Source organism: Microcebus murinus, chromosome 9 (genome assembly GCF_040939455.1).
Source record: "Microcebus murinus isolate Inina chromosome 9, M.murinus_Inina_mat1.0, whole genome shotgun sequence".
NCBI classification, from domain to species: Eukaryota; Metazoa; Chordata; class Mammalia; order Primates; family Cheirogaleidae; genus Microcebus; species Microcebus murinus.
In genome coordinates this window covers 14,328,882-14,356,643 of record NC_134112.1, presented here as the reverse complement: position 1 = coordinate 14,356,643, position 27,762 = coordinate 14,328,882, and the positions used below count along the sequence as shown (strand labels likewise).

The following is a 27,762-nucleotide window of genomic DNA, read 5'->3' as shown; positions in this document are numbered from 1 at the left end:
ATCCTCCTGCCTTGGCTTCCCAAAGTGCTGAGCCACTGCACCTGGCCTGCTGTTTTTGTATATTAAAAAAAATATATGTTGGCCGGGCAGTATGACTCATGCCTGTAATCCTAGCTAGCACTCTGGAAGGCCAAGGCAGGCAGATCATTTGAGCTCAGGAGTTCGAGACAAGCCTGAGCAAGAGCGAGACTCTGTCTCTACTAAAAGTAGAAAGAAATTAATTGGACAACTAAAAATATACATAGAAAAAATTAGCCGGGCATGGTGGCGCATGCCTGTAATCCCAGCTACTTGGGAGGCTGAAGCAGGAGGATCACTTGAGCCCAGGAGTTTGAAGTTGCTGTGAGCTAGTCTGATGCCAATGCACTCTAGCCTAGGCAACAGAGACTCCATCTCAAAATAAATAAATAAATAAATATGTATATATATGTTGACAATTTCATATGGTTTAACTTTATAGATATACACAGTGATGGTTCTTAAACAGAGATGTGAATTAGAAGTATCTAGGTTGCGTTTTGCAGAATATATACACACTGTCCACATCTTAGATCAGTGAATCAGGATCTTCATGGATGGGTCCAGGATAAATGCATTTTTTAAAAAGCTAATTCTGAGTCATACTCCTGGTTAAAAACATCTGTAAGAGATTCTCCCTTTCTGGCTATTTTTCTTTTAATTTTCTTTTATACAAACCCTTGTTTTTGGTGTAGTCATTTATCTGATGATGAACTGAAACTTGAGGGTTATGACTCTATAAATTACTGTTACTTTAAATTTTAAGATAAGATCAAATGTCAAATTTAGATTTATAAGTATTCAATCTTAGGAAGAAAAATCTAGGTGCTACAAGATGTTTTCATGATTTTCAGGGAATTTCAAAGTCTTTTTTCCCTGTAGTTTGTAACATCGCATTATGTTTTGTATAACTTAAGATTTCGTACTTTTCAAATACAGTTTTTCCTTTTGTGAATAAAAAGAATTAACAGTAGTAAGCAACCTACAGTTTGTTATTAACTTAATGATAACTAAGAACTTAATTCCTAGCTCAGAATGCAGCTTACTTACCTGCATGGTTCATAATTTTAATGTAGCCAACAGGAATATGGAGGGAGTTTCTTTGAACAGCAGCTGCCTCCTTTCACTGATGGTTATGTGTGTGATATGCCCATATTATTAGTCAGTGTTTTAGAATCACTGGATAAGTTGGCTGTAGTTGGCCCAAAATTATGAGCAAATTTTTCTTTTAGTTCATTGGCAACTACAGAAAGGAGTATTAAAACCCACAAAAGAGGCCGGGCGTGGTGGCTCACGCCTGTAATCCTAGTACTCTGGGAGGCCGAGGCAGGCAGATCGCTCAAGGTCAGGAGTTTGAAATCAGCCTGAGCAAGAGCAAGACCTGTGTCTACTAAAAATAGAAAGAAATTCATTGACCAACTAAAAAATATATAGAAAAAATTAGCTGGGCATGGTGGCACATGCCTGTAGTCCCAGCTACTCAGGAGGCCGAAGCAGAAGGATCACTTGAGCCCAGGAGTTTGAGGTTGCTCTCTTTTTTTTTTTTTTATTTTGGCATATTATGGGGGTACAGATTTTAAGGTTTTAATAAATGCCCATTTCTCCCCCTCCCCCCAAAAGTCTGAGTCTCCATCATGACCATCCCCCAGATGGTGCACATCTCACTCATTATGTATGTATATACCCGCCCCCCTCCCCCCTCCCACCTCCCCAATACCCTATTACTGTAGCACCTATGTGTCCACTTAGGTGCTACTCAGTTAATACCAGTTTGCTGGAGAATATATCTGGTGCTTGTTTTTCCATTCTTGGGATACTTCACTTAGTAGTATGGGTTCCAGCTCTAACCAGGAAAATATAAGATGTGCTATATCACCATTGTTTCTTAGAGCTGAATAGTACTCCATGGTATACATATACCACATTTTATTAATCCATTCTTGGATTGATGGGCACTTGGGCTGTTTCCACAGCCTTGCAATTATGAATTGTGCTGCTATAAACATTCGAGTGCAGGTGTCTTTTTTGTAGAGTGTCACTGGATCATTTGGGTAGATGCCCAGCAATGGGATTGCTGGATCAAATGGTAGATTCACTTGTATCGCTCCAAGGTATCTCCATATTGCTTTCCACAGAGGTTGAACTAGTTTGCAGTCCCACCAGCAGTGTAGGAGTGTTCCTCTCTCTCCCCGCAACCACGCCAGCATTTATTGTTTGGAGATTTTTTGATAAAGGCCATTCTCACTGGGGTTAAGTGATATCTCATTGTGGTTTTGATTTGCATTTCCCTGATGATTAGAGATGTCGAGCATTTCTTCATATGTTTGTTGGCCATTCTTCTGTCTTCTTTTTTTTTTTTTTTTTTTTTGTTTTTTGGGCAGATCTCAAGCTTGGAATCTTCTGTCTTCTTTAGAAAAATTTCTGTTCAAGTCCTTTGCCCACTTTTCAAAAAAAAAAAAAAAACCCCAAAAAGAGAGTTCTGAGCTTCTTTCAACTTCTCACTATTATGCTCTCTCTAATTGCATCTTTAAAAATTAATTGTGCTTGCTTTAGTGGCATATATACTTTTTTAAAATACAGAGAAGTTTAGTGTAGCTCCTATACAAAAATTATAATCAAATTTGTGAAGCATTTCATTGGAAATACATATTTATATATACACATGTACACTTACAAGAGGACAGCCTCTAGTGTTTAGCTCAGAAAAATTTTTATCAGGAAGAAATACTGAATTTTATCTAATGCTGTTTTTTCCCTTTTGCATTGATTATATCAATTTCTTCATTGAGCCTATTCATGTGATTGTATTTTATAGCATTCTTAATATTAAGCTAATATTGCACTTTTGGAATACATTTGATCCTTGAACAGCACAGGTTTGAACTGCCCAGGTTCACATATATGTAGACTTTTTTCAATGACATGTTTGAAAATTTTTTTGAGATCTGCAACAATATGAAAAAACTTGCCAACATACTTCATAGCCTAGAGATACTGAAAAAATAAGAAAAAGTATGTCATGGATGCATAAAATATATGTAGATACTGGTCTGTTTTATCATATGCTACTGTAAAATATATACAAATCTATTATAAAAAGCTAAACTTATCAAAACTTACATAAGCACTTAAAGACCACACATGGCACTATTTGTGGTTAAGAGAAATGTAAGCAAATGTAAAGATGCAGTATTAAATCAAAACTACATAAAATTAACTTCAATACATACTGTACTACTATAATAATTTTGTAGCCCTGTCCTATTGTCATTGTTGTACCTACTTAAAATGTACCAGTGTTGTACCTACTTAAAATGCTGTGTAACAATAATCATCTCTGCATGAGCAGTTCATCTCTCCAGAAATTTAGTGTTTAGTGCAATACCATAAACCTTGAATAACACCGTGGGACCCATACTGAGTACTGCTAGTGATGCTGGAAGTGCTTCTAAGAAGTAGAGAAAAGTCATGACATTACAAGAAAAAGCTGAATTGCTTGATATATACCAGAGATTGAAGTCTGCAGCTCTGGTTGCTTGTCATTTCAAGATAATTAATCCAGCATAAGGACCATTGTAAAATTTAAAAAAGGGAAATTCATGAAGCCATTGCTGCAGCTAAACCAGCAGGCACAAAAACCTTTGCTTTTTGCAAAATACCTTTTTATCTCATATTGAAAATACAGCTTTTTTTGTGGATATAGGATTGCTGTAAGAAAGACATACCTATAGATGCTAATCTGATTTGAGAAAAAGCGAAATCATTATATGGCAACTTAAAGCAAAAGAAAGATGAAGTATCTAAAGCTGGAGAAATTAATGCCAGCAAAGGAGGTTTGATGATTTTAGAAAGAGGTTTGGCTTTAAAAAGTCAAGTAACAGAAGCAGTTTCTGCTGACCAAGAGGCAGCAGACAAGTTCCCAGATGCCATTAAACAAATCATTAAGGAAATTGATTGATGGCTTGTATACAGAAAAAAAAAAAATCACTGAGGAGAAAGAATATTTGCATGAACAAGTTTTTAATGCAGAGAAAATTGCACTATTTTGGGGGGGCGGGGGGAGGCCACAAAGGACATTTATTAGTAGAGAAGAGAAGCGAACACCAAGATTTAAGGCAGGAAGGAGTAGGCTAACTCTTACCTGCAAATGCAGTTGGGTTTATGATCAGGACTGCCCTTATTTATAAAGCTGCTAACCCCCAAGCCTTAAAGGGAAAAGATGAACACCAATTAACAGTTTTTTGGTTGTACAACAAGAATGCCTGGACAGTGAGAGTCCTTTTTCTTGATCTATTCCACCAATGCTTTGTCCTTGAAGTCAGGAAGTACCTTGCCAATAAAGACCTGCCTTTTAAAGTTCTTTCTATATTGGACAGTAACCTTGACCACTCAGAATCCCATGTGTTCAACACCAAAGGCATCTACTTGCCCCCAAACAAAATGTCTTTAATTCAGCCTCTAAATCGGGGTCATAAAGACCTTTAAGGGTCATTACACACAGTACTCTATGCCAACTTTATGGAAGAGAACCCCAGTAGAGAGAGCATCATGAAAGTCTGGAAGGATTACACCACTAAGGTGTCGTCATTGTTACAGAAAAAACCCTGGAGACCATCAAGCCCAAAACAATAAATTTCCTGCTGGAGAAAACTGTGTCCAGTTGTTGTGCATGACTTCCCAGGATTTACAACAGAGCCAGTCAAGGAAATTATGAAAGAGATTGTGGATATGGCAAAACAAGGGAAGGGTGAATGGTTTCAAAATATGAATCTTGGAGAAATTCAAGAGCTAATAGACACCATACCAGAGAAATTAACAGAAGACAACTGGATGGTGTTGAATACTTTTGAACCATTGCCAGATGATGAGGAAGAAGTTGTGAAACAAGCAGTGCCAGAAAACAAGTTGACATTAGATAATCAGGCAGAAGGGTTCCAATTATTTGTAGTCAAAAAGTAGTCAAAAGATTGCTTTTGACTTCTTTTGACATCAGCCCTTCTATGATATGCACTGAAACTAAAGCAAACAGTGGAAGAAGTAGAAACATTTTTAGAGAAACGAAAAAGCAAAAATTGAGACCGGGCTCAGTGGCTCAGGACTGTAATCCTAGTACTCTGGGAGGTCAAGGCGGTAGGATCATTTGAGCTCAGGAGTTCGAGACCAGCCTGAGCAAGATCAAGACCTCATCTCTACCAAAAGTAAAGAAAATTGGCTGGGCATGTTGGCTCATGCCTGTAGTCCCAGCTACTAAATAAATAAAAAAATAAAATATAATAAAAATTAAAAAAATTGAGACAGAAATTACCATGTATTTCCATAAAGTTACACCAAGTGTGCCTGCCTCTCCTGCCTCACCCTCCATCTATCTCTTCTGCCTTTGCCACTCCTGAAGCAGCAAGACCAATCCTGCCTCCTCAGCCTACTCAATGTGAAGATGAGAAGGATGAAGTATTTTGTGAGGATCTACTTCCACTTATCAATAGGAAATGTATTTTCTCTTCCTTATGACTTTCTTAGTAACATTTCCTTTTCTCTGGCCAGGCACAGTGGCTCATGCCTGTCATCCTGGCATTTGGGGAGGTAGGAGGATTGCCTGAGGCCAGGAGTTAAAGACCAGCCTGGGAAACATACCCTGTCTCTACAAAAAAGATTTTTTTAAATTAGCTGGGCATGGTGGTGTACACCTGTAGTCCCAGCTACTTGGGAGGCTGAGGCAGGAGGATCACTTGAGCCCAGGAGTTTGAGGCTTGTTTGCACCACTGCACCCCAGCCTGGGTGACAGTGCAAGACCCTGTCTCCAAAAAAAGCACACCAAAAAACCTACTTTCTTTTCTGTAGCTTGCTTTAAGAATACAGTATATAATATATATAATATCCAAAATATGTGTTAGTCGACTATGTCATTGGTTAGGCTTCTGGTCAACAACAGGCTATTAGTTTAAGGTTTTGGGGAGTCAAAAGTTATACAGGGTTTTTTTGACTGTGGCAAAGGGGGAGTTTGGCACCCCAGAGCCCCATTATCGTTCAAGAATCCACTGTGTAACACACTAAACTGTAGTGGATTATTTTTTTAATGAGAGGTAAAATTAAGGTGAAATTTGAAATTTCTATGTTTATAAATGAAATTGTAATGTACATTGTCTGGTGTGGTTGTTGTTAATGACACTGAATTTATTAAATGATTTGGGAAGCTTTTCTGTGCTACCTATAAGATTATCTTTTTATGTTTAAAAGAAATTGCCTCTGCCTGGTCCCCAAGCCTTGAAGTTCATTCTTACCATTTTCTTTCATAGTGGTAGTAAAGTTAAGATGGTAAACACTTAGGATCTGGATTTTTAAAAAAAATCCTGGCTTCATATCGTGACCTTGGGCACATTTTTAAAGCTCTGTACAGCTCAATTTTCTCACCAATAAAATGGTAGATAATAAATAGAATAAAGTTGTTTTGAGGGTTTCTTGATGTAATTAAGCACGTAATTCAAAAAGTAACACAGAACAAGCACTCATTAAATAGATTATTTTATCTCAAAGCTGTTGTCTTATCTAGGTATTGTGATTTTTCTAATCTCCTTTTTTCCTTTCCTTTTCCCGCTTCCCTTGGAATTTTCCTCTCAGCTCCTAGAACCATATGATTGGTTGAAAGCTTTGTATGATGTAGTCCTAGAAGAAGATAAATATCCAAAAATATTAATAGTGGGTGATAGGGCCACAGAGGTGACACTTTCCCTCTTTAATCTCCAAATATATATGATGGACTTAACTGATAATAGTTGTCTTAAACATAACTTCTGGTCATCTATTTGTTATATTCATTGCCATAGGGACTTTTTTTTTTTGAGACAGAGTCTCGCTTTGTTGCCCAGGCTAGAGTGAGTGCCATGGTGTCAGCCTAGCTCACAGCAACCTCAAACTCCTGGGCTCAAGCGATCCTCCTGCCTCAGCCTCCCGAGTAGCTGGGACTATAGGCATGCACCACCATGCCCAGCTAATTTTTTCTATGTATATTAGTTGGCCAGTTAATTTCTTTCTATTTATAGTAGAGACGGGGTCTCGCTCTTGCTCAAGCTGGTTTCGAACTCCTGAGCTCGAGCAATCCGCCGGCCTTGGCCTTCCAGAGTGCTAGGATTACAGGCGTGAGCCACCGCGCCCAGCCGCCAGAGGGACTTTTTTAATTTAAAAAATGACATTTCAGTGTCTTACGTTTATACAGTAAGCATCTTACAGTACAAACCAAGAGGTTAAGCTGACTGGGTAGGTGTGTGGTGACATGTATAGCAAGTCAGAATTTCAAAGGTTACTAGTTTGTCCCTACTTTCTTTTGAAACTGCTTCCTGTTATTCCTTAAAGAGTATTGGCTGTTCACCCACAATTCCACCAAGTAGCAATTCAGCAGGTGGTCTGTAAAAGAGCTGTAGTTAATAGGCACAAAGGGAATCTTAGTTGCTGTAGAGTCTGTCCTTGGCTTTAAATTCCTGTTTTGTAAAAATAGTTTCAGTACTTAATTTTCAAGCTCTCAACTGATCAATATGCCCTCCTATAAATTTTGAGTGTTAGCCAACTTGTCCTAATGCTATGAAGAAAACATTTTTGGGGAAAAGAGCTCATTTCAGCCCTCTCCTAGAGCAGTGAAGACTGCTGGCTCTCCTTTCTCATCTCTCCCATTTGTGCCTCACTCCCCCACTCCTTTTTATGCCAGATATCGCCTAATTTTAAACTTTGTCTTTATTTATGATTCTGTGGTCATCAATATCAGGAAACTGATTAGTTCTTAAATTTGCTACTGAATAATAACATTCTTTAAAACACAGTTGAATTCTAATTGGATATCTTTGAGGTTTTTATAGTTTCTAAATATGAAATATTTGGGGGTTCAAAATCAAGTCAGCTCAGGGTTTTAACTCAAGTTCATAGTGAAAGCCAATAGACTAAATTCATGTGTCTATATGCTCCTATTCCCATCTACCTGCGAAAAAACAGGAAACAATAATTTACAGACAGAAATCTGTAAACCTATAACAACACTGAGAATGGGAACAGATGGAGTGATAATCAGCAAAGCAGAGACTTTGCAGGTTCTGAAAGACAGAAAACAGATGGCACTGATTGATGAAGGAGGGTGGAAAAGCCCCACCCAGCATACCCGTGAGGGAAGGCTTGAAAGTGGTATCCACTCTGCCCCACTGAGTCCTGAAGAGACTTTAAGCAATGAGTCAGTAGGAACAGAGAGCAGAAGAGATGATAGGACATGCTATTAGTTAAAGGAACATATATGAAAAGCTAACTGGATATCTTACCCCCACACCCAACCCATACAAAAATTACAACAACATTGATTCCTATGCTAATTTTAGAAATCTACTTCCCCCAAAATTTCTTTTTGAACTCTTAGCATGGGAAGACTAGGAGTTCTAATGAAAGTGTTAGCAATCCAGGGTAAACTCTCCTTGTTTTGATATTTGGAGAAGTAACCTGTCAACCAGTTCCTTGCCCATGAACCCTAAAATGAAGCATGTCCATTAAAATGCCACATAAACCTGATCTGTTATGGGAAGCGGATCTACCCAACAACAGAGGAAACCTACTACAGTGGACTGGGAGAACAAGGAAAAAGGAAGCCTAGCCAATAGTGACATGAAATTATGCAAAATATGATACATGATACTGTTGCCAGAGGAGTAAAGGATATGAACCAGTAATTCACAAAACATAAATACTACATAGAAAAAATATTCACCTTCTGTAAGTAATCAAAGATGTAATTAGAAATAACAGATCTTTTTCACAGTATGTAATTAGCAGATTTTTAAAAAGAATACCCATTGCTGGTAGGAATATTCGGAACAATTCATTGCACGTGCTAGAGTACAGTGCTTATGAAAAGCAGTTGGACAATATGCATAATAAGCCTTCAACAGTCCATTCATTCATTTTTCATCTGTCTCATGGAAAGCACTTTAAATGTAGAAATAGTAGATGGTCATCCATTATAATTTCGAAGACTTAAAAACAGCACTAATGTCCTACAGGATTTGGTAAGTAAATTGCTCTACATCTACAGAATGATATATAGCCATTAAAAATTAGTTATGGAGTTAATGAAACAGTATAGAAAAGCAAGTGTGACTTAAGCGGGAAGGAATGCAGAAGGCAAAATGGTGTATTATAGTTTAATACCCGCTCTCCCTGCCCCCTTTCCTCCTTGTCTGACCTTGATTCTGAGATAATTGAAGTCAGGGATCTGATTTACTCATCTGTATATTTACCCTCCAACCTCTCCCAATGCCTCGCACAGTACCTTACTCACAATAGATACATGTTGATGCAGAATATGAGCATAGGAAAAAGAAAAAGAAAATCCAAAAGCAAACCAAAAGATCAGAGTGAAATATATATTAAAAAGAATTTAATAAATGTCTTCATATAAACTAGAGACTATACTTAGATTCTTTTTATTTTTTATTTTATTATATTGTATTATATTTTTTATTTTATTTTTTGAGATAGGGTCCCGCTCTTTCACCCCAGGTAGAGTGCAGTGGCATCATCATAGCTCACTGCAACTTCAAACGCCTAGGCTCGGCTGGTCCGATGGTAGTGGGTTATCAGAACTTATTCACATTAGTGTCACTAAAGTTGGTATTCAACCCCCCACTGCTAAATTTGACTGGCTTTAAAAAAAAAAAAAAAACGCCTTGGCTCAAGTGATCCTCCTGCCTCAGCCTCCCAAGTATCTGGGACTACAGGCGTGTGCCACAACACCCAGCTAATTTTTTTATTTTCAGTAGAGATGGGGTCTTGTTCAGGCTGTTCAGGCTGTTGCTCTTGTTCAGGCTGTTCTAGAACTCCTGAGCTCAAGCAATCCTCCCACCTCGGCCTCCCAGAGTGCTAGGATTACAGGTGTGAGCTACCACGCCCAGCCAAATGATTTATTTATTTATTTTTTAATCAATTGCAGTGACTTTATGTTAGTGGCTTTTCAGGCCCCCAGAAAGTCTCTTTTGATGGGGCTGTCACCCAGTCAATCATCTTCACCATGGAGTCCTAATCACTTGATTCTGTTTTGTAGATCACAAAGATTCCTTCAGATCTCTTTCCTATTCCTTTATACCAGGTTACACATTCTGAAAGTACATCCATCTTTCTCTAATACTTTGAGGTGGCATATTCTGGTCTCCTACACTGTGTTCAAACCAGGTTGTTTCTTCTTCCCCCTTGTCATTAATGCTTTCATTATTTTCTTACTCCTCTTAGCACAGTCAGGGCATAACGTACTATCTTGTAGGCCTGGGGATGGGAAATGGCAGGCTGGTAATAGGAAGAGAGAAATCATCCTCCTGGGAGTGGCAGACACCCAGGCCTGACCTGTATGAAACTGCAGGCAAACCCAACCCTTTGTGTCTGCTGAGAGAGCATCGCCATGGACCACACACCACCTGACGCCAGAGGCTTGCGTCAGAAAGGCCTCAGCAAAAGCAGGAATGGAACATGAATTCACAGCCTTAGGCTGAGCAGCTCTTGCAGCATTCCTTCCCCACGATGCCAACGAAGACTGCCAAGGTGACCATATCACTTCAACCCTATTAGTCTCTTCTGGTTTCTCATTCATCTCCAACTTTCCTGCATCGTTGCTCTCTCGGTCTCGGTCTTGTGTTTCCTTGAATATGGCCATAATCTTCCTTTGATGTTTCAGGCGTATCATGTTTCTGCTAAGGACAAGCATGCTGCTGAAGCCTTAGAAAAACTGCTATTTTCCTTGCTATCAGTACTTAAATTGAGTTGTTGGCACCAGTTCCGCAAAGTGTCTCGACACAGGTTGTTAATGGGAGGCAAAATGATTGACAAGGGAAGAATTGGTGCTTTATGTCTAGCTTTTGGGAGAGCTTTGAATTGTTCATTTGTTGGAGGTAGATGAACTTGATAGTGTTTCCCAGGCTTGTTCAGTTTGACATCAGAAGTTGAAGAAACAGTTGATTCCAGTTGTTGTGTATTTGATTCATCTTTAACTGGAACCAATGTCAAAATCGCACTTTCCTCATCATCTATTTCCTCCTCAGAGAAATTCTTCTTGGCTGCTTTCATGATTTGAGTCTGACATTTTTAGCAACATTTAGGGGAAGGTAAAACCAGCAGTGTTCAGGACATGTGTAGTTTACTTTTTTTTCTTGTTTTTTTAGTATTTCATTTGCTAATGACTATTTATTTACTGTTAAACTTTTTTTCAGTATTTTTCCTAATTTGTGGTTTAGTGTAAGTCTTATTCACTCAAACAAGAGCATTATTCATTTTTAATTTGGATCATTTAGGCATGATTAATTCAGTTATTTTTTCTGTTTTTTTAAAAAAATGTTTCAAATTAGCAAGGCATTCATAGAAAATGTTAAGTTCATAAATATACCAACAAGAGAAACTCTAACAGATTATATATACTTAATTTATAGCTCATACACAGAACCTAAAGCAGGTATAAAATAAATTATACTTTAAAAAATTAGATCTATTAAGCATCCAGGCTTTGAATATTAATTATTTCTTTATTCAGCTTTGTAGCTGTTAAATTCAGTAAATAAAGACATGTGCTTAATTTTCAAATATGTATTACATTCATATGGTTCCCAATTCAAAAGGTTATATATCCTTCCAGAGTTAGCTTAGGAATATGAAAACAAAACATTCTTTACAATTAAGAATTATTCGCCTGTAATCCTAGCACTCTGGGAGGCCGAGGCGGGTGGATTGCTCAAGGTCAGGAGTTCGAAACCAGCCTGAGTGAGACCCCATCTCTACTAAAAATAGAAAAAAATTAATTGACCAACTAAAAATATATATACAAAAAATTGCCGGGCATGATTCCCCATTCCTGTAGTCCCAGCTATTCGGGAGGCTAAGGCAGGAGGATCACTTGAGCCCAGGAGTTTGAGGTTGCTGTGAGCTAGGCTGATGCCATGGCACTCACTCTAGCCTGGGCAACAAAGTATGACTCTGTCTCAAAAAAAAAAAGAAAAAATTATTAATGCTTTTGCAAACTACATAATCTTATTTTGAAAGCACACTTAGGGGTTTAAAAACAAATGTTCCAGTAGCTGTAAATAACAGTTTATAAGCCTTTTATTTATTCTTCCTTCTTTCAGGATCCACTCTTTCTTATTTTTCAACATTGCTGAAAACATTCAGGTCATAATGTGACAAAACCAGTGGAGCTGTAGTAAGAAAACTGCTTATAATTAGGCTCACATTCTTCTTTTAAAATATTTTAATCATTTAAAAGATCAGTATTGATTTCCATCATTTCCTTGCACTAACTCTTCACTCACACCCCCACCCAGCCACACAAAGCTGTTTTTCCTCTCCTTCACTCAAATTCACTCAGAAAGTTGCTCGGAAAATCCTGACTTTCCTTCATCCCTCACATCTATCACCTAGTTCACTTGACTCCTTTTCCTTAATATCTCTTGAATACATCCATCTCTCCTCACTTGTCCAAACAAAAGTCTTCATCATCCTGTAGCCTCCCAACTGTTCTCCCTGCCCTCTGAGTCCTAGTCCCTCCCCTAAAAACTCCTGGCAGTTCTCTATTGCTTAAGGATAAAAATCTCAAGGCCTGGCTTTTTAGGTTCTGTCTCTTAGACTCAAGCAATCCACCTGTGTCAGCCTCCTCAGTACCGTGTTTCCCCCAAAATAAGACAGGAGCTTATGTTTATTTTTCCTCAAGAAGATACCCTAGGGCTTATTTTCAGGGGATGTGTTATTTTTTTTTAAGTACGTACAACAATCTACATTTATTCAAATCCAGTTCAGTCGTCTTCCTTTGAAGCATCATCATAACTCTACAAGCCCCGAATTTCATCCCAATTTTCTTTTAACTCTATTTCCTTTAGAACATTGGCCCCAATCTCTCGTGTCGAGCCATAGAGCTCTCCTGGGCAGATGAGAAGGGCTGCTTGTCTTCTTTACCACTCCGTGACAAAATGCATGGGTTGTGCAGATATACTGCGTAGCCACGCCCATGACTAGGTCTGATTTTTGGGGTAGGGCTTATATTGCACAGATGCTTAGAAATCCTTCTAGAGCTTATTTTATGGGTAGGTCTTATTTTCAGGGAAACACCGTAGCTAGCACGACAGGCACACACTTGTAATTTTTCTATTTTTTTTAGAGATGAGGTCTCTCTATGTTACCCAGGTTGGCCTTGAATTCCTGGCCTCAGGTGATCCTCCCATCTCTGCCTCCCAATGTGCTAAGATTACAGGCATGAGCCACCCTGCCAAGCCCCTTTTACTTTATATAGCTTCATCTTTCACCATCTTCCCAAAGTTCAATGTTTAATGCATTGCCACACTAGAAAAATTTTTTTCTTTGAGATCATAGTGTTTTATTATGAGAATAGAATAAAAACTTTGAAAACACAATGATCCTTTCTAATTTAATGATAACTTTGTTATTTTTCATTGTTTTCTGTGTGTGAGTTATATGCAATTGAAAAATAGTTCATGCGGCTCCCGAGGTGAAGAGACATGTGAGTTACATATGCTTCATGAGCCCCGGGCTCAGAACTAGCATGAGTTAAATAAATACAACTCACGTGGCAGTTAATATGTTAAGTTATCCTTTATTGAATACTTATATGTGTTAGACATCTTACATGTGCTGTTAATCTTAACCTTAGTGTTACAAACTAGCTGAGACCCAGGGATATAAAGTAATATGAGCCTTTGTGATTTTTTAAGAGTCTATGCTTTGCTGTCTGACATCATGTCTGGCAAGTCATAGAAATAAATTTTATTTTGCAAGCAAGGCAAAATGTCAAGCCATCTTTAAACAGTTTTCAACTAGTGTACCTTTAAAACAGATTATTGCTTGTCTTCAGTCTTTGTTATAATTTTTTGTTGTTATATAATGCAGTTTAGGTAATTTGAAAATACTAAATTGTTATATTTCAAAAGTAGAACAGTGCCTCAGGGATTTTCTTACTTTGAATATTGTTCCTTGGGTTGCATACTTTAAAATGATGGAAGAACTTCTAAGATTTTACGGGTGTTATTACTACTGTTACATTTTACCTGGACTTCCTTCCATTTTTCTCTTTATAATAACTACTGATTAAATAATAATGCTTTATAAATATTAAAAACATAGTGGTTTCTTTGTCACTTTAAATTCGTTAAACATTTGGGGGACACCAAAAGCATGAACCATAAAGGAAAAAAATTTTTTTTTTTTTTTAAGAAAGAGTCTCGCTTTGTTGCCCAGGCTAGAGTGAGTGCCGTGGCGTCAGCCTAGCTCACAGCAACCTCAGATTCCTGGGCTCAAGCAATCCTTCTGCCTCAGCCTCCCAAGTAGCTGGGACTACAGGCATGCACCTCCATGCCCAGCTAATTTTTTCTATATATCTTTAGTTAGCCAATTAATTTATTTCTATTTTTAGTAGAGATGGGGGGGGTCTTGCTCTTGCTCAGGCTGGTTTCGAACTCCTGACCTTGAGCAATCCACCCACTTCGGCTTTCCAGAGTGCTAGGATTACAAGTGTGAGCCTCCGTGCCCTATCCATAAAGAAAAAATTGATAAACTGGATATCATCAAAATTAAAAGCTCTGCTACTCTTCAAAAACATATTAAGAAAATGGAAAGATAAACCACAGACTGGGACAACTAGTGGAGCTGCGGTCCAGAAGGCAGCGCGTGCCCCGAGCTCTCTGCCTTCCCCCGCCTCTCAGAGCCCAGCCCGTGGGCCCTGCAGCAGCGCCAAGAGCAGCCCCAGTAGCAGCGCCATGGCCGGGTGGAACGCCTACAGCGACAACCTCAAGGCGAATGGGAACTGTCAGGATGCGGCCATCGTGGGCTACAAAGGACTCGGACTCGCCCTCTGCCTGGGCTGCCGTCCTGGGAAAACCTTCGTCAATAAGACCGGTCAAGTTTTTTTGCGAATGGGCTGACACTTGGGGGCCAGAAATGTTCTGTGATCCAGGACTTCCTGCTGCAGGATGGGGAATTTACTATGGATCTTCGTACCAAGAGCACCGGGGGAGCTCCCACCTTCAACATCAGTGTCACCATGACTGCCAAGATGCTAGTCCGGTTGATGGGCAATGAAGGTGTCCACGGTGGTTTGATCAACAAGAAATGTTATGAAATGGCCTCCCACCTGCGGCGTTCCCAGTACTGACTTCATCTGTTCCTCTCCCCCATCACTCCCCACAGCTTTTGCACCCCTCTCCTTCCCATGCACACATATACCATTTTTATTTGGGGGGCCATTACCCCATACCCCTTATTGCTGCCAAAACCACATGGGCTGGGGGCCGTGACTGGATGGACAGACACCTCCCTCTACCCATACCCCTCCTGTGTGTGGTTGGAAAACTTTTTTGTTTTGGTTTTTTTTTTCTGAATATAAAAGATTCTACTAAAAAAAATAAACCACAGACTGGGAGAAAATATTTTCAAAATATGTCTCTGGTAAAGGATTTGATTCCGAATATATTAAGAACTCCACAACTCACTAAAAAAGACAAAAAACAAATTTTAATGAGAAAAATATTTGAACATCTAAGTCATATGGGTGGCAAATAACCACATGAAAAATTACTGTTATGTTTAGTTATTAGGAAAATGCAAATTAAAACCACAATGAAATACTACTACACATCCACTAGACTGCTTAAAATTAAAAGATGTAGGACAGTACCAGTATATAAAACAACTGGAAATCTCATACATTCTCAGTGAAAATGCAAAAAGGTACAACCACTTTGGAAGACATTTAAATGCATACTTACCACACAACCTAGCAATCTCACTCCTAGGTATTTACCTAAGAAAAATGAAAGTGTGTTTATATATAAACCTGTACATGAATGTTTATAGCTGCTTTACTTATAAAATTTTAAAAATGGAAATAACCTAAATTAATCATGCTACTACCAGACAATGGAGTACTATCCTGCAGTAAAAAAGATGCGTATACTGATACATGCAACAATACGGTTGTAGCTCAAAAGCCTTATCTAAGGGAAAGAAGATAGGCACAAAAGGCTATGTGCAATATAATCTTTTTATATAACATTCTGGAAAACGCTAAACAATGAGGCCTAAAATCAGATCAGTGACTGCCAGAGCGATGGAGGAGACTGTCTGCAAGGGGCACGAGGAAATTTATAGAGGTGATGGAAATGTCCTGTATCTTGATTGTGGTTGGGGTTACATGACTGTGCATTTATCAAAACTCATTAAACTGTATACTTAAAAGGATGAATTTTATTGTGTGTAAATCAGCCTGCCCTTAATGAAACAGTTCAAGCCAGTTTTCAACATCAAAAATTATCTTCACAAATTTTAGGGTAAAGGAAACTTTAGGAGACAGATCAAATGACTCCTAAGTCAGATCCTTTGTCTTTTGGCTTAATTTTTTTTTAAATAGCGAAGAAACTTTTATAATTAATAGTCTTTTTTATTGTTAGGTTTTTACCTTTACCAGAATAGGCTCTTCCTGTCCCAAAGACAGGATCTGTCTTCCTTTATTCAGATCACCCTTTACGTTGCCTAAGTATCAATATTAAATTATTTTCATGTATATCTTATACAGACTATAGTAATTTTATTCCTAGTTATATACTCTTTGTAAGTGAGGTTGTAAATTGGATCTTTTCTTTCATTATGTATTCTTTTTTATTTATTTATTTATTTTTGAGGCAAAGTCTCACTCTTTTGCCCAGGCTAGAGTGCCATGGCATCAGCCTAGCTCACAGCAACCTCAAACTCCTGGGCTCAAGCAATCCTTCTGCCTCAGCCTCCCAAGTAGCTGGGACTACAGGCATGTGCCACCATGCCCAGCTAATTTTTTCTATTTTTGGTAGAAACAGAGTCTCGCTCTTGCTCAGGCTGGTCTTGAACTCCTGAGCTCAAATGATCCACCCACTTTAGCTTCCCAGAGTGCTAGGATTACAGGCGTGAGCTACCATACCCGGCCTCATTATGTATTCTAACTGGTTATTAGAAAAGAAACTTTATATAATATATTGATTTATAATTACCCTTTGAAATCTCTTGTTCTTACCAATTTTTTGGTTTATTCCTTTGGCCTTTCTAGATATGAAATCATATTATTGTTTAATAATGGTCATTTGCCTCCATTATTTCTCTTTCTAATGTCATCAGATACTACTTCCAGAACAGTGCTAAGTAAGTGATGATAGTGAGCACTTTTTTTTTTTGCAGCCGTCTGGCTCTTTTGCTCTGGGCTAGAGTACCGTGGTATCAGCCTAGCTCACACCAACCTCAAACTCCTGGGCTCAGGTGATCCTCCTTCCTCAGCCTCTGAAGTAGCTGGGACTAGAGGCATGTGCCACCATGCCCAGCTAATTTTGTGTGTGTGTGTATTCTAGTTGTCCAGCTAATTTATTTCTATTTTTTTTAGTAAAGACAGGGTCTCGCTCTTGCTCAAGATGGTCTCAAACTCCTAAGCTCAGACAATCTGCCCGCCTCTGCTTCCCAGAGTGCTAGGATTACAGGCTTGAGCCACCATGCCCTGCCAATAGTGAACACTCTTATCTTATTTCTTATGTTACTAGAGATGATTTTATCTTGTCATTAAACATGATATTTTTATGGTTTTGATTTTAAGGTAGCCAGTTTCTGTGTGCATTAAGTGAATGCCAGTCTATTTCTACTTTTTTATGAGCAGTGGACTTTTAATTTTGTCAAATATTTCAGAACCTATAGAGATAATCTTATGATTTTTTTCATCCATTGATATCACAAATTATATTGACTTCCTAAAATATTAAGCTATTCTTGCATGTCTGGTTGAATCTCACACCTGGTCACTTTGGTTTATTCTTTTTATATGCTGGATTCTATCTGTTAACAATTTTTTATTCAGAAATTTTTGCCCTATAGTCATGTGATATGTCAGTCTGTCTGTTATACTTTATCTTTGTCAGAACTTTGCACCAGTGTTAGGCTACTTCTCTGAAAAGAATTTGGAAGCTTTCTCTATGCTCATAGGAGTACTCAAACTACGGCCCGTGGGCCACAGGCGGCCTGCGGAGGACATTTATCCAGCCTGCAAGGTGTTTTTGCCACCGCTGCCTGTCCTGCTTAGCAGTGGACTCGTCCCAGGCCCACAGTGCGCATGTGTGGAATGTGCGCCACACTCACCAATGGCCCTCCAACGGTCTGAGGGACAGTGAACTGGCCCCCTGTTTAAAAAGTTTGAGGACTCCTGCTCTAGAACATTAAATAGTACAGGTCGAGTATCCCTTATCTAAAATGCTTGAGAACAGAATTGTTTCTGATTTGGGTTTTTTTTAGATTTTGGAATATTTGCATATATATAATGGTATCTTGGGGATGGGACCCAAGTCTAAAATGAAATTCATTTGTTTCATGTACACCTTCTACGTAGAGCAGCTAGAAGGTAATTTTTATTTTATTTTATTTTTTATTGAGACAAGATCTCAATATGTTGCTCAGGCTGGTCTTGAACTCCTGGGCTCAAGTGATCCTCCTGCCTCAGCCTCCTCCTCAGTAGCTGAGATTACAGGTGCACTCACTTCAGATTACAGGTGCACGTCATCATGCCCAGCTGAAGGTAATTTTATATAATATTTTTAGTAATTGTGTCTGTGAAACAAAGTTTGTGTACTTTGAATCATTTTATTACCCTTTGTGGGCATGCTTGGGTTGAGTTATCTGGGTGTGTGTTGAAAAGATATATTGCAGCAGAAAGGGGCTTGGAGGGTCTTTTTTCCCCTTGGGGACACTGAATAAACTGTGTATTGTACACCTGTGCTTTGATGGAGGCCCATCACATGAGGTCAGGTATGGAGTTTTCTACTTGTGGCATCGTGACTGTGTTCAAAAAGTTTCAGATTTTGGAGCATTGCAGATTTCAGATTTTCAGATTAGAAATGTTTAACCACCTGTGCTGATGATACTTGTTCTTAAACAGTTGGGAAAATACACCTCTGATATGGTCTGGGCCTGGTAATAAACCTAAATAGTTTTAAATCCCTTTTAAAATAGAATTGTGTATCTCCTTTTCTTGGTGAAGTATATTCTAACTCTTCTAAAATTGTTCATTTTATACTAAATTCCTGTAGTTTTTTTTTTTTTGATTGAGCAAATATTCTTAATGCAGATAGGAAGTATCACATGCAATTTGTTTGTTTGAATACTTTCCATTTTAAGAAAGATTCACTAATTTGGCTTCTACCTATTTGTGATTAATGATTTGATAGGAACCGAACTTTACTGATTATAAGCCTTTAATGTACTATTCAGATTGAAGGAGAATCATTTCATCTCTTCATTAATAAGGAATCATTAATCTCTTTATTAATAAGGAATCTCTCACAACTTTTATCAGCCAATATTTTTGTTAGACTAAAGCCTAAAACTGGTTGTGTGTGTATCCCTTACCTGAAAATGTTTGTGATGAGAAGTGTTTTGGATTTCAGACTTTTTTCAGATTTGCATTATACATACTAGTTCAGCATTCCAAAATGCTCCAGTGAGCATTTTCTTAGAGATAGACAAACTTTTCCTGGAAAAGGCCAGTAGTAAATATTTTAGGCTTGTTGTCCACTACGTTCTCTGTCACATATTCTTCTTGGTTTTATTTATAACACTTCAAAAACATAAAAACCATTGTTAACTCCTAGGCCATACAAAAACAGGCCAATGGGGCTGTAGTTTGCAGACCTTGCAGACATATTGTTATCAATCTGATGGGTAAAACATTGTTGTCCAATGTAGTTTTATTTGTACTTCTCTTATCAGTGAGGTTGAGTGGATTTAAAATCATATGTATTTCCTTTTCTGTGACTATTCATAATTTTTGTCCAGTTTCCTGTAGTTGTTGGTCTTATATTTATAGTAACTCTTTTTGTAGGGAAATTATCTCTTATCTGTGAAATGAGTTGCAAGTATTTTCCCCAGTTTTATCTTTAACTTTTTACTTTGCTTATAGAAGATTTTGTTATGCAGCAATTATTTTATTCTATTTCTTTAATTGACAAATAATAATTACACATTCATGGAGTACATAGTGATGTTTTGATACAAATAATGTATGATAATCAGACTAAATAATATAGAATGCTTCACAAACTTGCATATCATTCTTGCCCAGGGACTGTGCTAATCTTCTCTGTGTCATTCCAATTTTAGTATATATGCTGCGACAATGAGCCAGAAATTTTTTTTAATAATAAAATTTACCAAAGTTATTTTATGACTTGGATTTTATGTAATGGTTTAGGCCTTCCCCACTCTTAAGGTTATAAAATAATTCTTTCATGTTTTTTCTTGTGCCTCTGTGATTTGATTTTGTCATTTAAATCTTTGATTCACTCAGATTTTATTGGTGTCAAGAGAATAGATCCAATTTTTTTTCCATATGGCTCAACAGTTGTCCCAACACCACTTATCAAATTATTCTCTATCTTCCCCCCACCTCCCATTTGAAATACTACCTTTCTTATACATCATATACTATAGTATGTATTTGAACCTATTTTCATATATTCTAGTGATTTATCTAGACAGACTTGGTTTTGAATTCCACCTCCCTTGCCAGTTTATCTGTGTGATCATATCTTATTGAAGAAAAATGGATAGTCAAATAATCTATCTGCATCCTTACCTATATACCCCTACTCTTTGCTTTGCCCCTCACCCCCTACTACAAAGGAAAACATGTTCCTGCTCCTGTTAGGCACTGGGTCCCAACACCTCTGATCTACTCTAAGACTTTGCTCCTAAAGTTACTGTGTCTTCTGTACCATTAATTTCCAGCTCTTTTGGATGATTATCCTATAAACATTCCTTAATAACGTATATATATATATATTATATATATATTTTTTTTCTTTTTTTTCTTTTTTTTCCTTTGGAAACAGAGTCTCACTCTGTTGCCCGGGCTAGAGTGCCGTAGCATCAGCCTAGCTCACAGAAACCTCAAACTCCTGGGCTCAAGCAATCCTTCTGCCTCAGCCTCTGTAGTAGCTGGGACTACAGGCATGTGCCACCAGGCCCGGCTAAATTTTTCTATATATTGTTTGTTGTCCCGCCAATTTCTTTCTATTTTTAGTAGAAACTGGGTCTTGCTCTTGCTCAGGCTGGTCTCGAACTCCTGAGCTTAAACAATCTACCCGCCTCGGCCTCCCAGAGTGCTAGGATTACAGGCCTGAACCACTGTGCCCAGCCCCTTAATATTTTTAAAGCAACCAAACAAAAAACCTTGTTCCTAAGAGCACCTTCCAGTTACGATCCCATTTTTCCACTCATCTTCAGAGTAAAAAATCCATTTCTATACCTTCTGTTTCTCCTCAGCCCACCCCATTCTTACCTCAATTGGTAAAATGACTCTTCCCAGAGTTACCAGCAACTTCCATCTTGACAAGTCTAGTAATCAGCTCTTTTTTTTTCTTATCTCATTGTATCTCATCTCAGTCTTTCAGCATGGTTTGAGTGAACTAGCTTCAATGACTGTACAATCACTGGATTTCCTCCTAATGAACCAGCCTGTTGAGTTGTCCCAGGGCTCTTTCTCATCTTATTCCTAAGAGAGCTCGTTCATTTTTGTGACTTTAAATACCACCTGTAAATTGAGATGCTAATTTTTGTCTCTGTCTCCATGCTAACCCCTGAACTCCAGACTAGACCATCCAATTTCCTATTGAACAATTCCAGTTGGATGTCTAATATGCAAGCAGAGCTTGAGATTTCTCTCCCAGACCTATCCCTTCCTAATCTTTCTCCATCTTTGGTAGTAGTTCTACCACACATTCAGATATTTAGGCTGAAAACTTAAAAGTTACTCTTGTTTTCTCCCATCCAATCAGCAAATCCTTTCAACTGTTTCTCCAAAATGTATCTCACATAACATAGTGGTTAGGAGAGTCAGGCTATCTCACTTTGAATTCTGGCTCAGCCTTGAGCAAGTTGACATCTGTGACCCAGATTTCTCATCTGTTAAATGAAGTTAAAATAGTTAAAGTTATAAAGTTAAAATACCTCATAAGATTAATATGTGAAATGTGGTACTCAACCAAATTAGTATGTACAAAGTGCTTAGAACAGTGCATAACACTTAGTGGTTAGTAAATGGTGGTGGTGGTTGTTGTTATCCCCAATATAGATGGTACTAGTAGTTGTACTAGAACCAGTATTATTACCATTTCTGCTGCTGCAGCTATAGCCCAAGCCTCTGTCCTTTCTTGCATGGACTACTGGAATAGCCTCCTGTACTTAAAACTCCTGCACTTACACTGTCCATTCTCCACACACCAACCAGGATTATCTTTTTAGAAACACAAAGTATGTCACTGTCCTGCTTTAAAACTCTCCAGAGGCTTCCTGTTGCAATTCTAACAAAATCCAAACACTTTCCATGGCCTTCAAGGCTTTTTGTGATTTGGCCTCAGCCTACCTCTCATTCTCACATTGTGTTACTCTCCCATCACTCACTAGGTGCTGTGGTTTGACTGTGTCCAGCAAATTTCATGTGTTGAAAACTTAATCCCCAAATCTGTATGTTGATTAGAGGTGGGGCCTTTGCGGGGTTATTAGGATTTGACAGTATCATCAGAGTGTGGCCCCTGGCAGGACTGGTGGCTTTATAAGAGTAGGAAGAGAGACCTGAGCCAGCACACTCTTGCCCTCTCACCATGTGATGCCTTCTGCCAGAAGCTGAGCAGATTCCAGCACCATGCTCTCAGACTTCCCAGCCTCCAGAACTGTAAGAAATAAATTTCTTTTCTTTGTAAATTACCCAGTCTCAGATATTCTGTTATAGCAATACAAATTGGACTAAGACACTGGGTTTCATCTATTCTGGCCTCCTCCCGGTCCCTAGAACATGCCAACCCTCCTGTCTTAGGGTCTTTGCACTTGGTTTTCCCTGTGTCTGCAGTACTCTTCCCTGAGAGCTGGCTGGTTCCTTTGTAACCTTTGTAATCCTTTGGTCTTGGCTAAAATGCCACCTCTTCAAAGGAGTCACACTTGACTATCTGGTTAAAGTATCCCCTCCCCCCATTCCTTATCCCACTGCCCCCTTATTTTCTTCATTGCATTTAGCACTAATGGGATTTTCTTATTCTGTGTGTTTGTCTTAAGTTCTAAGTAGGCAGGAGCTTTGGCTTATTACCATCAAAACAACATCTAGACCAGGATTCAGGAGCTAAGTTGTGGAGTGCCAAGTTTTTTAAATGGGGGTAGGAAGTGTTTCCTTGATGGGAGCTTCTTTTCTCTGAGAGCCTCTTAATAGTCTGGAACATGCAGCTCGTAGTTATTAGGGAATGTTTGTCCTTTGGGAAAATGTCTTTGGGAATCTCTGCCTTTTCTATTTCTGAGTCACAAACTGTATTTTAAATTGTTCTGGGAAGAACAGTGTTTTAAATCAGTTTGAGTACTCGCTAAATGTTTTGCTTTAAAAAAATATACAACAATCTTAGAGTATTAATGGGTATGGTAACACTCTGAGCTCACGTATATTTACTATTTTAAAAATAAACTAATAGCCGGGCGCAGTGGCTCACTCCTGTAATCCTAGCACTCTGGGAGGCTTGGCGGGCGGATTGCTCAAGGTCAGGAGTTCAAAACCAGCCTGAGCGAGACCCCGTCTCTACTATAAAAAAATAGAAAGAAATTAATTGGCCAACTAATCTATATAGAAAAAACTAGCCGGGCATGGTGGCGCATGCCTGTAGTCCCAGCTACTTGGGAGGCTGAGGCAGGAGGATTGCTTGAGCCCAGGAGTTTGAGGTTGCTGTGAGCTAGGCTGACACCACAGCACTCACTCTAGCCTGGGCAACACAGGGAGACTCTATCTCAAAAAAAATAAAAAATAAAAAAATAAACTAGTAGTTATTTTGCTGTGAAATGATTACAGCTGCCAACAAATGAGGATCATAACAGAAAGAAGTAATTTCCTGATTTATTTAGAAACACCAGCAATAATATAAACTGGCTTTGACTTGGTATCTTTTAGACTTTTAGTTAGTTGTCTGAAATATACTATAATTTTCACTATTTTTGAGCAGTGATAAGCTTTCAGAATTTAATGATAATGTTGTTGGTACCCAGGTACTCAATCCTTGTTTGTTGAGGTACTCAACTTGTTTGTTGAGGTACTCAATCCTTGTTTGTTGAGTTGAATTGAACTCTTAGCCTATAATTTTCTACCATATTCCTCATAGTTCAAACTGCTTCTGCGAAAATGCTTTTATGATATAATGATAAGAATAGGGTCAGAAATTGCATGTAGAGTGTAACCACAATTATGCTAAAGATAGATTGAAAACAATCTAAAAGGAAGTATGTTAACTTATTTGTGTTGTTAAATGGATAGTAGGATTATGGCACTTTTTTCTTAACACTTTTCTGTGTTGGGCAAGTAGGCATATGGGTATGATTTCTAGGTAGAAGCAGTGCCCACCTCTTGGATTCCCTATACAGCCAGTAATATGAGGCACAGACCCGTGGCATACCTGGCCCCCACTTATGATTGAATTTCTAGTAGCAGTAGCTACTTTACAGCAACACAGTCTAAAGGACACCTCAGGGTTAAGTCAGGCTGCAAATATTCGTTCATTCACTCAACACGTGTACTAAATGGCCAGGCTATATTAGTTTCATTAAGCATAAGTTAAACCAAATAGACATAGCCCCTGCACTTGAGTTGCTTCTAGTATACTGAAGAAGAAGACCCATATTAAATATGGGTATTTAAATATTAAATAACTACACACTTAAGCAATTTCACATTGTGATAAGGGTAATGAAGGAAAAGTATCAGAGAGCACAGGGCAAGGAAGAGCCTAATTTAGATTGAGAGTTGCATGTGAGGCTAAGACCCAGAAACAGAGAAGTTAGCCAGATATAATAAGAATATGCCAAAGAGAGGAAACTCTCTTTGGTAAAGGCTGAGAGGCAGAGGCCAAGAGGCCTATGGTAAAGGCCAAGAGGCAGAGAAGAGCATTTGAAGAACAGGGGACCAGTGTGGATCTGATGCAGCTGAGCTAGGAGACCCTGGCACAACATAGGGAGGTCTGTGGGGTGCAGTTCTGTGAGCTACAATTTAGGAAAGCTGTGTCTGTGACCAGAGAAGTCAGAGCCACTGAGGAGGACGGATTCAACCTCCTCAGTTTCCTAACAGCAAAAAGTCTCTTTGCTTGGGTCTCCACACCTTCAAAGTGTTTGTTGTGTCCTCACTGCATGTTTTTCTAAGGCCTGGTACCATGGCCGAAGGTAAGTGGGTGCCATTAGTGCACATCACCACTGCAGCGTCTGTAGGAACCTTCTCCATGCTGAGCACAAAAACATATCAAACAAATGCATGTTCTGAGGAAAATGAAGGCAGGCTAGATCCAAGTATTTAAATTAGATTAGCCATCTACTCCAAGAAACACAGAAGTTCTGGTAGTATGGTAGTTGGGGTGTATAGTGTTGGATTCTATTTATAATTTTATTACCAGGTTTTTGGGATGAGGTTTCTTCTTTTATAAAATAGCAGTAAGTGAGCCTTTCAGTGAGGTCCTTAACGTAAGGTATGGTGTAGTAAAGGTATTAGTAATCTTTTTTTGGTAACTTGTTTCTTTGAAATTAGAAGGAACATCTCTTGACTTATTGCCAGTATAGATGAATGTGAAAACAAAGGAGTCCTTTAGCCTGTTTTCATAATCTATGTGAATATATTTCAATACTGCTGATACTCCATTATTGTCAGCATGTGGTTGCATTGGGAAATGTTCACTTTTGATCATAGCTTATTACTGAAAACCACCTATTAGAAGAGAAATGCCCTTGAGTCATAGGCTTGTTTTATTGCCATGGTATTCTCTGATTCTTCCCCTAAGTGAGCATACTTCATTTGTCATCTATTTAAAATCCCTGCAGAATAAAAACTATCATCTTGAACCCTAAGAATATACCTCTTTCCTACACTGGAATTCTGAAGATGAATGTACTGAGCATTACTTGTTCTTTCATTCTTCTTAGATTCTTCTTAATCCTTTGGTGAAAACTGTGACACACGATGGCCACAAATAAGCCCAAGGGTCAGAATTCTTTGGCCTTACACAAAGTCATCATGGTGGGCAGTGGTGGTGTGGGCAAGTCTGCTTTGACTCTACAGTTCATGTACGATGAGGTAAGTGCTGATTTTATAATGGACATCAAAGTTTGGGCTTTCAGAGAGTATTTCTCTAGCTTAGTTTTGTTGCTATTTTGTATGGATTCCTTGAATCCTTGAAAGCTGCTGCTAATTTTTTTTTCTCATTTTTAGATTCAGAGCCAACATCTGTATAACCTGATTTTACAAGTCAAGAACTCAAGGTTCTTAAAAACCTCATGTTTTAAAAACAAAACAAAACTGAAAATAGTACCTATTTGTTGAGTAAACTAACTATAGCTTTTTTATAGTTAATGTTTTCATGGAGATTCCACCTTTAATTAATAGAACTGGTAGATATAGTACTTGAGACTCAAGGTTAATATATATAAAGTATCTCGATGAAACAATCATAATTACTAGACAGGTTACAGATTAAATGTACATGTATTTATATCAGACTTTTTCATTCCAGAGTTAAGGTCGTAGTGTATATACAGCAATATATTCTTTCCCTAGAGGACAGTTATCAAGCCTAGTGATTACGAGTTGGTGAGCCAGTGTAAGCATTCATCTTCAATTCTTCCTCCCAGCCAGGTTTTATAGTTACAGAGTGCTCTTTCTTAAGCCTCATAACAATCCTGCCTGCTAGGTGGATAGTACCCCATTTTACAGATGAGAAAGCAGAACCTCAGAAAGGTTACCCAACTTGCTCAAGAAAAGTGATCTCTGATGAGTAATGAAATGTTAAACCTGGTCTTTTGACAAAAAAATTCCTGCAGATTTTTACCACCTTATAACTTTTTCTTTTGTCTATGCATGAGCATTTCTTTCACACACTCTCAAAACCCTTAAAGCCATCAGTTAGTTGTCCTGCTTGTTAGTGACTATAATAAAAAGTTTGGAGAGGAGGAATTGAAATCATACTTTAAATGATATTACTGATTTATTTGTTCCATTCTGTTTTCCATTGAGTATCTACCATGTACCAGGTGCTAGTGTAGGCTTTGGAGGAACAATGATGCTTTGGAGGAACATATTCAAGATCACTGCTCTTAGGGGTTAAACTCTGGACGTGGGATATAGTCATTAAGTAAATAAATAAGAAAATGTCAGATAATGAAAATGTTTATAGTTTGGAGAGAGGGGGAATTGAAATCATACTTTAAATGATATTACTGATTGATTTGTTCTGTTCCAGTTTTTATTTGGTGCTAATAAAAACCCACAAAATGTGTGTGTGTGTGTGTGTATATGTGTATAAACATATATATATACACACATGCCAACAATGATATCAAAAGGTTTATCAGGATATATCAAAGTGAGATTTATGGGGTTGATGATAGGAGTGGGAATGTAAAGTTGCGTAACTGTACTATTTTAAAAATCAAAAGTTTGAGGAGAAATCTCAAAATTCAGAATTTGACTTTCTACAGAGTAGTATAAATCACTTTATTGCCATGGTTTATTTCAGAAAAAGAAAAGATTTAACAGTACTTTCATTGCTTACCTAAATATTGACTTTGAAGTTATTTCTGCACGTCTAACATAAAAATGTATATTTAGAGTAACATAGAAAATGGGTTCTTGTGAATTTGATAAAATATATGTATAATAGTTTTTGTAGGTAT

General features: G+C 38.2%; 1 protein-coding gene, 1 non-coding gene and 2 pseudogenes across 2 annotated transcripts in view; 2 read left to right on the top strand and 2 right to left on the bottom strand.

Annotated features, from left to right (window-relative positions):
- The window catches only part of RALA (RAS like proto-oncogene A), an 84,464-nt gene that overhangs the window by 31,782 nt on the left and 24,920 nt on the right, over window positions 1–27,762 (top strand). Inside the window, exon 2 of the mRNA XM_012752277.3 lies at window positions 26,017–26,167. Coding sequence (XP_012607731.1) covers window positions 26,054–26,167 — 114 coding nt within the window. The 5' untranslated portion in view covers window positions 26,017–26,053. The remainder of the gene's footprint in view (window positions 1–26,016; window positions 26,168–27,762) is intronic.
- Window positions 10,176–11,129, bottom strand: LOC105864403 (developmental pluripotency-associated protein 2 pseudogene; annotated as a pseudogene).
- LOC142872895 (profilin-1 pseudogene) lies at window positions 11,286–20,835 on the top strand (annotated as a pseudogene).
- LOC142873154 (U6 spliceosomal RNA) lies at window positions 20,102–20,208 on the bottom strand. The gene has a single exon (XR_012921202.1). It is a non-coding gene; the product is annotated as a U6 spliceosomal RNA (small nuclear RNA).